This window comes from Neopelma chrysocephalum, unplaced genomic scaffold (assembly GCF_003984885.1).
Source record: "Neopelma chrysocephalum unplaced genomic scaffold, ASM398488v2 Primary Assembly neopelma1_62, whole genome shotgun sequence".
NCBI classification, from domain to species: Eukaryota; Metazoa; Chordata; class Aves; order Passeriformes; family Pipridae; genus Neopelma; species Neopelma chrysocephalum.
The window spans coordinates 3,909,989-3,922,715 of NW_020897719.1; the positions used below are offsets into that span (position 1 = coordinate 3,909,989).

Below are 12,727 nucleotides of genomic sequence, written 5' to 3' on the forward strand. Positions count from 1 at the left end.
ATATAGGTTAATCATAATCATGGCCCTCTGATTATTACCTGCTTCTGGTTTCCAGGTTGGTAGTGATGAGGTTGAGAAGTCCTAGGGCAATCAAAAAGGACTTCAGGACACTGGGACAACTAGTTGAAGGGACGGGATCACAGGTGGTGTTTTCCCCCCTCCCTTCAGTGGCAGGGAAGAACTTTGAAAGGAATGAGAGAACCCACCTGATGAACAAGTGGCTCAAAGACTGGTGCTATCCTTGGAATTTTGACTTTTTTGATCATGGGGTGGTTTTCCTGGCACCAGCCTGGAGACAGATGAGGTTCACTTGTCTAAAAGGGGAGAAGGATTCTAGCCTGTGAGTTGGCAGGCCTGATTGAGAGGGATTTAAACTAGGTCTAAAGGGGGAAGGCAGTAAGACCAGGCTCATTAGAGATTAGCCTGAGGATGTCATGCAAGTGCTGGGGGTGAAATCAAGAGCCCAGCTGAAGTGCATCTACACCAGTGCACAGAGTATGGGAAACCAATAGGAGGACCTTTGTGCAGCAGGAAAGCTATGATGTAGTCGCCATCATGGAAACATGGTGGGATGACTTACATGACTGGAGTGTTGCCATGGATGGCTACCAGCTGTTCAGAAAGGACAGGTGAGGAAGGAGAAGCAGTGGGCTGGCTCTGTACATTGGGGAGTGTTTTGACTGTATAGGGCTCAAGGATAATAATGATAAGGTTGAGTGCCTGAGAGAGAATCAGGGGGAAGACTAACAAGGCAGAAATCCTGGTGAAAGTCTGTTGTAGACCACCCAACCAGGATGAAGAGGCAGATAAAGTATTCTATAAGCTGCTGGCTGACATTTCATGAAAGAGAAACTCAACACAGTGGAGAGGAGGCAGTCTAGGATGTTCCTGGATTGTGTGGAAGATAACTTCCTGACACAGCAGGTAAGTGAGCCCACCAGGGGTGATGTCCTCCTAGACCTGTTGTTTATGAACAAAGAAGGGCTGGTGAGAGATGTGGTGGTCAGAGGCTGTCTTGGGCATAGCGACCATGAGATTTGAGTTTTTGATTCTTGGTGAAGTAAGGAATGGAGTCAACAAAACTTCTACCTTGGATTTCTAGAGGGAGGACTTCGGCCTGTTCAGGACACCGAGACATGTTCTTTGGCAGCTACTTTTTAAGAAGGAAATCTAGCTTCCAGAAAGACAGTGGAGATTTGTTTGGAGGGGGCTGAAGTGTCTAGTTAGCTGTGTAATTTCTGAAGAGTAGTGAGAATTCAGGTATGCTTCTCAGATAAGTATTTTTATGTGAGCTGTTCCTAAGGTGATTCTGAAAAATGCGTGGATTTTATGTGTCAGGCATCAGAAGCCTCTGGTGGCTGGACTATACAGTGTTATTGGAAGTATTACAGTACGTAGTTCGGAGATATCTGAGATTGTATATTTCCTTTAGAACCTGATCCTACATGAAGAATATTTACAAAGTTGTCAAGGAGGTCACTGAAGGTTTTTGATGGGTACTTGCTTATGAAGTAAACTCCATATTTAAATAAATGTGTTACATAAATTTAAAAGTCAGTAGGGACTTGAATTCAGGAATTGGACCTAGTTTGTTTTGATTTGTTCCATTGGTGCCAAAAGTTTGTGTGTAAAAATATGTTTTGTTTAACCAACTTGCTTCCTTTATTGTACTGCTTAAGTTGTAGTGCTTTTCTCCTTCCAGCCTGCCTGTTTGGATTATACTGCATTCTAGGAACTTCAGAATATTCTTACCTTATAACTAATTTTTAACAAAGAATTCATTTATGATAGAGATGTATGAAAATGTACAAGACATCTAATTTGATGTTCCTATTACAGTCTTCTGTGTTTCATATATTTTTTTTTTAGTTCTTGCACTGTTTCTCTTGGAAATAAGATCATAAATATAAGTTTGCTTTGTCTATTTTGGGAAACCCTTTGCCTCTTTAGGTTTAGAAACTGCATTTAACAGCAAATCTTTTTTACTTTGCAGATAAAGAGTTGAAGAAGAGCACTTTATTGCGTTCAACCTTCAGCAGTTTAAATGAAGAGAGCAGTGTTTTACTGAAGTCTCTCGGTTTAAATTATGCTTTAAATAACCTCTCTATAGAGGATGGTGGCAATCCACATTCCAGGAAAAAACGTTTTCTCTCCTATCCAAGATATGTAGAAGTGATGGTTACAGCTGATGTCAAAATGGTTCGTCACCACGGGCAGAATTTACAGCACTACATACTAACACTGATGTCAATAGTAAGTAAACTCTAGTTCTTAAGTATTAACAATTTCAATTATTTCTGTTCTCTTGTTTTCTTTTCTGCAACTGTCCTGTCTTCCGGTTTGACCAAATTTTGTATCAAAAGAAAGAGATTCCATAAACATAAATAAAAAAGTGAGGCCAAAATTTCAGACTGTGAATCTTTTCGGTTTAATGCAGTGTCTAGGTAAAATGATGTGACTGATTTCTGATTTTCTGTTGCTTTAGAAGAATTCTTAAGCTTCAGTGAGTTAAATGTATGGATTAATTACAGCAGACAGATGTTAAAAGGCATTGTGAAAAAAAAATGCTTGGTTATAGTAATCCTAGTTTTTCAAGTTTTCAAGTAAATTCAAGATTAATATGGGTCAGACTTTGAGTTGGCATAATTTGTTTGCGATCTTTCTGTAGTAAATTCTTTTTTGAACCAAAAGTCATTACTTGTATTGATTCAGAATATAGTACAATAAGCTCTGTATAATCAAAAAGTTTACCATGACATCTGTTGAACCATGGCAAAAGCCATGCTAACATATTCTGCATTATAATTGTTTCTAGATTTCTGTCCTTACATCTATCCAAGAAGCTTAATTTATATGAAACTGCATCTACCTTGGGGCTTGCAAATTAAAGCACCTGAACATATTGGCGTCTATAGAGACATCTGCTTTATAGACAGCTATTCACTTGACCAGTTATAGACATCTACTTTTCAATGGACATAATAGCTCTCTACTTTTCACTGTGATCAATTAAATTGCTTCATAGAAGTGCCCAGTGCCACTTAAGAAGCCACAGGGCATCTGACTTGGCCTCAGCTGCTTCATAAAGCTCAGAATCACAGAATCATAGAATATGCTGAGTTGGAAGGGACCCACAAGGATCATCTAGTCCAACCCTTTGCCCTGCACAAGACCATCCCCAAGAGTCACATCATGTGCTTTAGAGTATGATCCAATCTTTGTTGCCCTCCTTTGGACACTCTAATAGCTTAATATCTTTCTTATATTGTGGTGCCAAAACTGCATACAATATCCAAGGTGAGGCTACCTCAGTGCAGAGCAGAGCGGGACAATCCCCTCCCCAACTGGTGATGCTTTGTCTGATGCCAGCTTCAACTCCAGTTGAGCTTTGGCTGCACAAATGTTTTCCCTACAGCAGCAAGCAGTGTCTATGAATTCTTACCATGTCACTTGACCTTACTTCCACTGGGCATACACCTTCCTTTTTTGCCGTATTTCCAAGAGAAGATCCCAGTTCAGCCAAGCTGGCCCTCTGTCTTGCCTGCTTGACTTCTGACATTTTGGAATTGCCTGCTCCTGTGCCCTTAGGAGGTAATGTTTGAAAAGTGACCAGCACTGATGGACCCCAGCACCTGGAAAAACATTTTCCCAGGTGACCTTACTTACTAATTCCCTGAGCAGCCTGAAGTCTGCTCTCCTCATGTGAGAGTTGAGATTTTGCTGACACTTTTCCTCCTGTCAACAGAGATTTTAAACTCGATCTTTTCATGGTTGCTGTGGCCGAGGCAGCCACCAATCTCCACTTTGCTCACAAGATCCACTCTGTTGACAAGCAGCAGATCAAGGAGGGCATGTTTCCAAGTTGGCTCCCTTAGGACCTGTTCCATAAAGTTGTCATTCAGGTTTTTTAGGAATCTTCTGGCCCGGGTTGTACCAACTGTGTGATGCTCCCAGTTAATTTCTGGCAAGTTGAAGTCCCCCATAAGGACAAGGGAAGTTGACTTGGAAGTGTCTCTTAGTTCCTCAAAGAATAATTTGTTGGTATCATTGTCCTGGCTAGGAGGTCTGTAGCAGACTCCCACAATGCCGTCTTGCATTATTTGTTTGCCCCTTGATTCTTATCCAAGGCTCTCAACGGTGCCATTGCCAGCTGTGAGCTCCATACATTCTAACCCTTCCATTATATACAGTGCCACCCTTCTGCCTCTTCTGCCCTACCTGTCTTTCCTGAAGAGCCTGTAACTCTCCATCAGGGCACTCCAGTCACAGGTCTCATCCCACCAGGTTCCACTTATGCCAGTGATGTCAAATCTGTGCAAGTCTCCTGTAAATGGCGAGTCATAACTGCCAGTTGTTTATAGGTGTCTGATAACCTATGTCACATGAAGGGATGCTAGATAATATGCAGTTAGACAACTCAACTGAATTCTGCTTGCTCTAATATCTGCATATCCAGCTGATGGCAGTAGAGGTGCTGTCATCTGTTACACAGGCACCTAAATGTAGAAGATGGAGTTTCCTTTTATTGGTTTTTAAGCAAAATAATTATATTTTAAGGGAGATTAGCATACTTTAGTTTTATTAAGTCTTCTGAATTTTTCTACTTCCAACAGTGTGAAAGTCTGAAAGTTCATGTATTACCAAAAAAAAATCAGTACTGAGAGTTGTTTTTTTCTCTTTAACTTACAGTGCAGACCCAATTTGGAGTTCTTTTAGAAACAAGTGATCCCAAAGATGCCATTTTTTATAGGGACTTTTTTAATAAAGAGCTGTTCCAAGAAACAAAGCAAAGTGGTCAAAACATTATTTTAAAATGGAAGCTGTTTTTTACAGTACTTTACGATGAAATAGAACATTTATGATATAATTTTCATAAGGTGTTGTTGTGGTTATAGGTAGTGTAATTCCTGGATGTTTTTTTTTAAGAACAAAACATTGTTCCTGCATCTGTAGCTGTTGTACATTCCACTACAATTCCTTACAGTGCAATGTTTCTAAAATCTCTTTACTTAGGTAATTGGACTTGTAGGTAAATAAGAAAAGCATTGTATAATTGCTGCTATAGAGAATCAATATATGAACTGTTTTTAAGATCTAGTATTTAACATATACTGTATGAGTGAAAGAATACCAGTGCTTTGCTAAAAAACTTACAATTTAATTCTTATGCTTACCTATCTGTACTTTAAAACTAGGGTTTTACACTTGCTGCTGGCTTTGAGGTAATAGCATATGATAAAACACTACGTCTTTAGCATGAATGTAATATCTTTGACTACCACTCTATGTGGTAAGATGTATAGCTTGCATCTTCTGGCAGCTCTTATTAACATGTATATCTGCTACTTCTGAGTGTAATCTTCAAACAAAAATTTCTTAAGATGTTTTTTATAGCAATGTTGAGCTCCTACAAACGCAGATTTAAAAAAAATATAAAATCAGATCTTAATTCTCAAAGATTTTCTTTACAGTTCAGTGGATTCTACCCCCTCCCCCCGCCCCAAAGAATACGTGTCCCAGCTGATCTCCCTTCTCCTTGAAGCATTTCCGCAATGTCTTGGAATCAGAATAATTGGAAGTCATTGGGTCCAACCCTCTCCTCACATATATATTGTTTTTTCAAATAAATCAAATAATGCATATACAAATAATAATGCATGTACAAATCAAATAATGAATATACAGTCTTCAGTCTCTTCTCATCCTTCTCCTTCCCATAATAGTTATTTTTCAGTAAACTAGTAAAAAAATGAGAAGGGTAGGAAAACAAATGCCTACCATTCTTTGCTATGGAATCTGTATTAGAATTTATCAGTATGCAGGTGGGTCATTTCTTAACCCACAGCCTCTTAGTGTTTGAAATAAGAGCATTATTAATCTTATTCAATAACCTCTAAAGGAAAGAAATGAAACTATTAAATTTTATCCTTTCTGCCATTATACAGATAGCTTTGATTATTGAATTTAACTGGTATTTGTGTCTGGTCAAGCAACTTCTCGTGTTATGGGAAATTGTCAGGTTGCTGGCATTTTAAGTGAAACAAACATTATACTCTAGTCTTGTAATAATTCTGAAACTTTTAAGGTTATTCAGTTTTGGCTTGGATTTTAAAGAAACCTAAAAACTTTAAGCATATAAGTCCCATTAAATTTTAATGAAACTTAGACATCTAGCTCCCAGAAGAACCTTTGAAATCCTGACCCATTTTTCTTTTGCTTTCTTTGAGGTTTTTTTTATCAGTAACAAAGCCACCAAAGTAAACTTGCTGCTGTTTTGTGAGTGGAAAATAAGAACTGAAATATACTGCTAAATATTTTTAGGGTTTTAAGTGTCTTGTCACTCATCCAATTCAACCTGAAAAGGCTTAACTCTCAGCATGCGAGTAATCCCATTGAACTGGAACTGGAATGCATTTTCTAATTTCTTTAAAGTTGCATAAATGTTGGCAATATGAGTATTCACATTATTTACACTATGTCTTGGAAATACTGGTTCTGATTGAAATATGTAATTCAAAATACATGGAATACCTTTGCCGTAGGAATTTATAAAAAATTTTGTATTGAAATACAATACAGAGTGGCATTATTTAATGTGAAATTATAAATAAACAATCACGGAATTCTTTATTATTTTAACTTGCACTGTTTTTTTATTGTTCCTCCAAGTGTTGTATCAGGCACTGCCTTCATAGATTTAGTAACTGGAAGACTTTGTCTTTGACGCACTATGTTCTGGAAGTTCAAGGCCCCTAACATGAAGCCTTGATCTTAGCAACTGAAGTAATTAATTAAGACACTGGAGTTTACTATAAAAGCACCGAAACCACATCCAATCTGGTTTCATGAGACATTTTGAGGTACTATCCTCTTTTTCTGTATAAAGTACCTGATTATTTAAGTACTGCTTATATAGTTAGTTTGGTAGTAAAAAACTACTTGGTCTGTTCTGAGTCTGCAGCAAAAACTTTGTAATCTTTCCTTTTTGAAAAGAAATCATGATATGTAAAACCACCTGTGGTAGGGCTGTGATGGCCAACTCAGATCATGAACTCGGCTGACTACCTAGTCACATGAGTGCTAAAACTGGAGTGTGGGTGGGGGGCAGCCATGCATTCAAGGAGAGGACTGAGGCAGCATCAGTTTAGATCATCTAACATTCAGTGAGACTGTGGAATCATAAAAAAGTGTAATATCATGGTAAAATAGTACTGTTATGATATGGTGTTATAAGCTGGTGGGTTTGATTTTCATCAAGACAGATTCCTGACTTGGACTGCACATAAATGGCTTTGACTGTCCGTTGTTTTGTTCACTGTGAAGTCTTTCAGATCTGTGCAAATGAAGCTGCCATTGAAGGACCTTGAAATAGTTACTGTCATTTTAGTAATGTTTTGTGACTACCATCATTTACTAAGATGTAAAATGTAAGGTAGTGCGTAACAGGTCTTAATAAAAATTTTTCTAGTTGTAGCTTTGTTTATACTTTTTTTTCCATTGTGACAGATAACCATCATCATTGATCATTAAATATTTTCTGTATGGAATGATCCTGTACACCAGTGTGCTGCCTCCATCATTAAAAACAGCCCAATGATTTTGTCTTAATATATATGGAGTGAATTTAAATAATGTTCTTATGCTTTCTTTGCAGATCATACTATGCAACAGTTAGCAGTTCATCTTTCCATAGGACTCTGGGAAAACATAGATGCATACTAGCATTTAAGACTATTTGGCATTACTGATTCTACCATATAGTCATAATTTAAAAATAGGCATTAGAATTGAATAATTTGTAGGTTAATAATTTAATTTATATGACTAGCATCTGAAAGACAATTAATATTGTTGCATTCAAAATTTAGAGATGAGTATATTGTTCCTTGCATCTGCTACTTGGACTACTAAGGTTCTATGTTGCCCCTTTTTTGCTCAGATTAATGTATTAGTACTAATGCTACAGGAATGTTCTGTGCTTTTCATCTCTCATATAGTAAAATATAGAAAGCCAACACAAGGCATTTATTTCTTGGCTTAGGCTCTATACTTTATGTTTCTTCTGTGTATATAAAACCACATGATCTTGTGTATTTGATATGGATAGAATGAAAGTGGGTATTTGTTTATGCACCAATGACTATACATAACTGAAAGCAATTATTTTCAAAGTATTTTTCATATAGAATTCTCTGAGCTAGACTTCTTGCTTATCTTGGCATATGGGTATCTATGTGAATATAAAAAATGCCTACTATTTTTTAAATTGTGACTGTCCTTGTATTCCTACTCCAGGGTACCTATATATTAAATGTCATAATGATACATCGCTACATCTTGAGGTCCCTCAGATAATACAGAGGTGATAGTGTGTCCAGGTAGCTAAGAAGGCCAATGGCATCCTGTCTGGTATTAGAAATAATGTTGGCAGCAGGACGAGGGAAGTGATTGTCCCCTTATACTTGGCACTGGTGAGGCTGCACCTCAAGCATTGTGTTCAGTTTTGGGCCCCTCACTACAAGAAAGACATTAAAGTGTACTGGAGTGTGTCCAGAGAAGGACAATGAGGCTGGTGAAGGATACGGAGCACAAGTCTTATGAGAAGCAGCTGAGGGAGGTGGGGTGCTTTTTTTCCCCTGTAAAAAAGGAGGCTCAGGGAGACCTTATCACTTTCTGTAACTACCTAAAAGGAGGTTATATTGAGGTGGGGGTCAATACTCTCTCCCAAGTAACAAGCAACAGGACCAGAAAAATGCTCTCAGACTGCACCAGGGAAGGCTTAGGAAAAATTTCTTGATGGAAAGGGTTGTAAAGCATTGGAACAGGCTGCCCAGGAAAGCAGTGGAGTCACCATACCTGGTAGTAGCTTAGGGACAGGGTTTCCCGGTGGACTTGGCAGTATTAGGTTAATGGTTGCACTCAATGATCTTAAGGATCTTTTCCTACCTAAGTGATTCTATGAAATTTTGCAGTATGTAGGAAGGCACATACTTGCCCATCTTTACTCTTCACTGCTGTTAGTAATATTTACTGTGGTTTTAACCTAGGTACTGGTCGTTGTTGTTGATTAGATATTTGATGATTAGGCAAGTACTTGTCTCTGACTTTCTCCTAAGTGGTACAGGGTTCAAGGGCTGTTCCTAAGGCGAAGCCTTGGTACTTTTTAATTATGACAAAGGTCTTGTTCTGAGCTATTTGGGACCCATCTCGTGAATAATGAGCCAAGCAACACTCATATCTTTCTCTGAGTAGCTTCTAGTGGCTAGAGATGCCTGACCATGGTTGTATCTTGTGAAATGATCTTTTGAGGTAGTCTGTTTCAGATACTGAAAGGAAGGATACATTGATATCTGAGCTGTGCATGATGGCATTTGATATGATCTGATTATAGCCGTGGTGCATATTTTCATCAAACAGTTGTAGATGGTGATGATCGTGACTAAGTCATCGTTTGCTGAGTTATTGCAATATTAAAGGGATATCTTTGCACCCATCTCAGTCACAAGGAAAAGCACAGGCATTCCTGACAAGTTGTGGTTTCAGCCCAGCCAGCAACCAATCCCCACACAGCAGCTCGCTCCTGCCCCACCAGGATCAGGGAGAGAATTGGAAGGGTAAAAGCTAGAAAACTCACAGGTTGAGATAAAGACAGTTTAATAGGGAAAGCAAAAACCACACACACAAGCAAAGCAAGACAAGGAATCAATTCACTGCTTCCCATGGGCAGGCAGGTCTTCAGCCATCCCCAGGAGAGCAGGGCCCCATCAGACTTAACAGTGACTTGGGAAGACAAACACCATCAATCCAAACCTCTTCTCCCTCCTTCTTTCCCCCAGCTTTATATACTGAGCATGATGTCAAATGGTATGGAATATTACTTTGCTCAGTTTGGGTCACCTGTCCCAGCACCTCCAAATTCCTTGCCAGCGTGGCAGTGTGAAAAGGAGAAAAGGCCTTGACTCTGTGTAAGCCCTGTTCAGCAATAACAAAAACATCTGTATGTTATCAACCCTGTGTTCACAAATCCAAAACACAGCCCCATACCAGTCACTGTGAAGAAAATTAGTTCTACCCCAGCCAAAACCAGCACACAGGGTGACTCAGCCTTTAAAAGGGATGTATTCTTTATTTCTGCCTTCACTAAAGCATTCTACTAGGTGTCATGTGGAACCTCTACCTGGTTAACTCAAGGGATAGTATATTGAAGATGACTTGGATGAGGGGACAGGAGATGACCTAAAACTTGTAGTGGAAAAAATGGTAACCCTGAGACATACAGGTATACTTGTGCAAGTTTGCATGAGAAGTCTCTTCTGGCATTAGGTTCCACTGGTGGAAGCCAGTTTAGTTCAGAAACATGCACAGAACTGAGAAAGAGCAACACCAGCAGAAATAACACAGCTCTTTCTCATTCAGTGAAGCAATGACTGTTCATATCTCATGACTTCAGACAATTTTGGGGTCTAATGAAATATATGACAGAATAAGGGTATGACAGTAGAATAGGTAAAGAAGAAATCTCCCAGATCCTGGAGAAATCTCATGAATCCTGGATATCTTACATCCTTTCATCACTGCAGTGATAAATAAGAGATTATTGGAGCCTGCAAAAGACATGCGACCTATGAAGTGATACCTATTTCTTTCAAGGAATATGAAAATTTGTATTCTCCTGGTATCATGGTTGTGTGTAACAGACAAGAAGAAAAAAAATAGGCCTTGTGATACAATATTTAGGAAAAAAAAAAAGGAAAAAGAGCTGAAGAAGTCCAATTGCATTTGGATATATCATTTAGTTATCTTGCAGCCTCTAGGCATACTTGCTTGTTTATTAGTTCCTTTTCTAAATAGGGTATTTTTCCATTATTCACAGTCACACTTTAATGGACAGTTACAACAGGGTTATCAAGAGAAACTAAACTTTGTGACCAACTTACTTCCAGTCAACTGGCAGCCACAGCTGTGGTGATGACAAAGTCTGACTTAATGTTTGAGAATTCTGTGAAAGTAAAAGCTGTGATCCTTCCACCAGAGGGTAACTAGTTTCATTTATATTTTTTTTCCCTTCTTTGTTGCTGTGCAATCAGAACTCTTCTGGTTTTAAGAGTCTGAAAAATCATTTGAAACTAATTTCACTTTGTCTTGGCTATTACCTCCTACTTCTGTGAACCTTGGATTTAAATCAATGTAAACCAAGTAGTTCTGGAAATTTTAAAGAAATGGTGTATTCTATTAAATTCCTATTGCATTTCATCATCCTTTTTCATGAATACTTCCAATAAGAGATGATGGAGAGAGGTATCTTTAGAATACAGGAGCAGGGAGTACTTATCCCTTAATTTTTTCACTGAAAATAAGAATCTCGTATTCCAGATCTTTGATAGTTCCCTGCATTGGTCTATCATTTCAAGTCTCAGTTGATTACTTTAGTCTGCACAGCTCCCTAGGTGAATCTTCAAGTTTGGTTTGTGGTTGTCAACTGTCAGGATTTTTCTCTTCGCACATGTTCAGCCAGCCTGAGAATATACCTTTGCTGTTAAGGGCAACTTGTTATCAGCAGTCTTGCTCTTCGATCTTTCAAAAGTAGTGGTAATGACTAAATATTTGGAGATCATGAAAGTGCCCATGAGGCAAAAGATCCATACTTTGACTCAAATGTAGGATTAATGAAAGCAGTGTTACTTTTACATTTAACTTGAACTTGTCTCCAGTATGCGAGAAAGTATGCTTCAGAATTTGGTGAGAGCCTCTGGCACCTACATGACATTATTTCAGTCTTCAGCTCATCTCCAGAGATAACCAGTAGATAATTCAGATGGTGTGTGTAGATATGGTGTTGAAAGTCCTGCAACAGATTCCCTTCAGGTGTGCAATGAGATATTCTTTTCTCACATACTTATTCCATCTGTGCATCTCCTCTGAGTTATGGGTAACTGGTACTGGGTTTTGAAGATATACTTTTGCTCCAGTATTTTAAATGGACATCGTGTCAACAGGAAGGAAGAAGGATTATTAACTCTGTGTTTTATGTTGGTTTCTTCACCTCCTCTGTGTTTGCAGATTTTGTCAGCAGGATAACCTTATCAGACAGCACAGCAGTAACAGATTTTTTTCAAGGGACTATTAAGGTACATGAGGGAACATCCATCAACTACTGTACAACTGCTACTACAGCCATGAATTTGAACTGCTAAGTTTTAATCACAAGAAGGCTTCAGCTTGGACTCCTTGCCTGGATCTTTCTAATCACCCAGGATCAGAAATGAGTCGTTTTCTCGCATACTGTATATGGTACAGGAGGCCTTTAAGAAACTGAGAGCTAATGTTGCACTGAAGGTGGATAGTCACAGTTTAGGCACTCAGGAATTGTTTGGTGTTAGCTGAACCTAGTTAATTCCCCTATTCAGTTCTCAATCCCTTTGTCTATTCTACCTGATATATACCTTTGTAGTACTGGACAAATCCTGTATTGGTTTTTGTTGACTGTGTCACTACCTCAGATGACCTGCATGCTCTTTACTTGACAGCCAGTGAAATGCATCTGCTTCCTGAGTTTGAGAGTTTTCTGTTCCAAAAGCAGGTGTTAACTAGACTGATTTACTAGTTAATTGAAAGATGTTTCTGACTAATCTAGCGGCATTCTCTGGTGGAGTGATTGCATCAGTGGGCAAGGGAGGAGCTACAGATGTCATCTACCTGGATGTCTGTAAGGCCTTTGATACAGTCC

At 38.7% G+C, this 12,727-nt stretch overlaps 1 protein-coding gene across 4 annotated transcripts in view; it reads left to right on the forward strand.

The window, feature by feature from the left end:
- The window catches only part of ADAMTS20 (ADAM metallopeptidase with thrombospondin type 1 motif 20), a 100,772-nt gene that overhangs the window by 16,190 nt on the left and 71,855 nt on the right, over positions 1-12,727 (forward strand). For all 4 annotated transcript variants that reach the window (XM_027682237.1, XM_027682239.1, XM_027682238.1 and 1 more), the window contains exon 4: positions 1,994-2,253. In XM_027682237.1, coding sequence (XP_027538038.1) covers positions 1,994-2,253 — 260 coding nt within the window. The remainder of the gene's footprint in view (positions 1-1,993; positions 2,254-12,727) is intronic.